This window comes from Octopus bimaculoides, chromosome 2 (genome assembly GCF_046866305.1).
Source record: "Octopus bimaculoides isolate indiv1 chromosome 2, ASM4686630v1, whole genome shotgun sequence".
Lineage (NCBI taxonomy): Eukaryota > Metazoa > Mollusca > Cephalopoda > Octopoda > Octopodidae > Octopus > Octopus bimaculoides.
Window position 1 is genome coordinate 30,064,481 of NC_142929.1, and position 2,500 is coordinate 30,066,980.

Here is a 2,500-nt window from a genome sequence, read left to right on the forward strand (position 1 = left end):
ATAAGGACGACGGCATCGACGACGATGACGATGATGATGATGAGAATGGTAGTGAGGATGATGATAATGATAATGATGATGCTGATGATGAAGTTGTTGCTGTTGTCGTACTTGTTTTTGGTTGATACTACAGTTTCAGTGTTGCTGCTGATGTTGAGTGACCACCAGTTTAGTTCCTACCACTACCTTCAAGACTTCTTTACTCCGTCTCTTACGCCGTGCTTTACTCTTTTTTCCTTTCCGTTGTTTTTGTTTTTTGATATTTATAACCCCCTTGCTTGCTTCTTTTTCTCACTCACTCTGTCCCCCTCATATTTCCACTCACACTTCTACTCTTTCTCTCTCCCTCACCGTGTCGCCGTCACTCGCTCGTTCGTTCGCTCCTCCCTCTCGTCCGCTTCGTGATTGACTGCGCCTCTGAATCTGTTTTCCTCCCCTTCTCTCTCCCTCTCTCTCTCTCTCTCTCTCTCTCTCCCTCTCTCTCTCTCCCATTCTGAGTATTAACGCTGTTGTATGTGTGCGCGCGTCACCAGCCGTGGCAATAGCAGTCGAAGTATATGCCAATGATATCGTTGGCTGTGCCAATAGTATCAATCCTCGTGCAAATAGAAGCAACATCTGTTGCACTAGCATTAGAGGCCGGGCTGATAGCAGTAATTTGAAGAATTTTTCTTTCTTTCGATTTTTTCCTTCTCTTTTTCTCATTCTTTTTTTTTTCTCCTTCTAACAACAAGTTTTCAAAGAGAGGAGGGGTAAATCATTTTTAAACGAATCAAAACAAGAGTAAAAATGTAAAAACAAAGAAAACAAATAAACGAATAAACAGACAATTGATTCTTCATATAACTATTATGAAACCAAACAAAAAAACGTCAGCCAACATCGATAAGAAAACAAATTAACTATTAGAAATTATTTCTACAGAAACATAGGGTTTAACATACTAAGATATTATTTGAGAAGTTGTGTTATTTACATTGTTTTTTTGTTTTTTGTTTTAAGGAAAAGTGAAAAATAAGACGGTGATAAAAAGTAATAAGACGTAAGCTGGTTGTATTTAGATATTTGAAACCTGCTCGCAAAAATCAGTCCACTGTAATATTAGCGTCGGAAACGCAAAACAACAATATTAATGATAATGATGGTGATCAATGTTCCTTTAAACTTATAATAGATAACAAGAGCAGTAAAAGAAAAACAAAAAGAAAGACAACAAAAAACTCAATAACCACATCAATAACCACCTCGTTAACAACAAAAACTAAAACAATAACAACAATAGTAATGATAGTTGCAGTATGATCGAATATAAAAATAAAGAAATGAATAAATAAACGCATCAACAGCAAAAAAAAAACAAAACAAATTAATCACCTTGAAACAAAATTGGCAAAACTTTATCACACTTTTGCCATCTTTTACCTGTTGTTTTTCTCCCCTCATTTTGTTGAAACACCTGTAACCTTGCTATCATTCATATAACACTACATGAAGAATACGCGCGCGTGTGCGCGCGATTGTAGTGGATCGTTTATGTGTGTACGTGTGCGTTTTTTTGTTATGAATGGATAGAACTGGTCAAGGACTGGACGAAAGTACGGACACGGAGACATATAAAACTTACATATGGATCAAATTTTTTCTCGCATACACGCATCCACGCTCCTATATTTGCGTGCATATACACATACATGATGTACGTAGCATACGCAAAAATCAAATACTGATGCGCATACATACATACGTACGTACATACATACGTACGTACATACATACATACATGCATACATACATACATACATACTACATATATACATACATGCATGCATACATACATAAATGTTGATAAGTATGCATACATGTGTATGTATGTAAATGTTTACATCCAAATACAAACAGATTCGCATTTCGACTGATGACATATGTATGTATATATATGTGCGTTTGAATTTATGCATGTGTGTATGTACAAATGGGTGTATGTAAATACAGATATATTTACATATATGTGTGTATTAATATATGTATGCATATTAAAGATTTTAAAATCTTGCCGAAGCTTACAGCGATTCTTATAGTTATTTCTTCTTAAGGGAAATAGTTATGCCCCATATCATGTTCTCTCTCTTTTTCTTTTCTTTTCTACGTTTTTTTCTTTCTTTTCCATCTTCGTTTTCATTTTCTTCTGCCTCATATTGCTTCTTCTTTCTTCTTCTTCTCTTTTGAATTTTCTTGACATCCTTCAACTCCAACATCTTCAGTTTCTCTGATTCCTCTTCCTTCTCCTTGGACACTTTCAAGTGCACGTTTGGTAAAAGATTAAAAGCCAAAGACTTCAGGTAGATATAACATATTGTCATACATTCTCGACCATTCAAAACACGCTGCAAATACCGACTTCTCCACTCTTTCAGCGCACTTTATCTCCTCTCTTGACCACTGTTAACGTTCATTCTCTCTCCATCTCTCTCTCTCTCTCTCTCTCTCATGCAGTTTTCTC

At 35.8% G+C, this 2,500-nt stretch overlaps 1 protein-coding gene across 11 annotated transcripts in view; it reads right to left on the minus strand.

Moving 5' to 3' along the window:
• The window catches only part of LOC106876029 (ras-specific guanine nucleotide-releasing factor 2), a 577,714-nt gene that overhangs the window by 575,175 nt on the left and 39 nt on the right, over nt 1-2,500 (minus strand). For 8 of the 11 annotated variants that reach the window (XR_016238462.1, XR_016238460.1, XR_016238461.1 and 5 more), the window contains exon 1: nt 1-225. This exon is cut by the window's left edge and continues 1,015 nt beyond it. Coding sequence is in view for 3 of the 11 variants with exons in the window: in XM_089342317.1 (XP_089198443.1) it covers nt 1,375-1,443 (69 nt within the window). In the remaining 8 variants the exon portion in view is untranslated. Of the gene's footprint in view, nt 226-1,374 lie in introns of those variants that run through there. The other 3 variants (XM_089342317.1, XM_089342316.1, XM_089342310.1) reach the window with 1 other exon arrangement.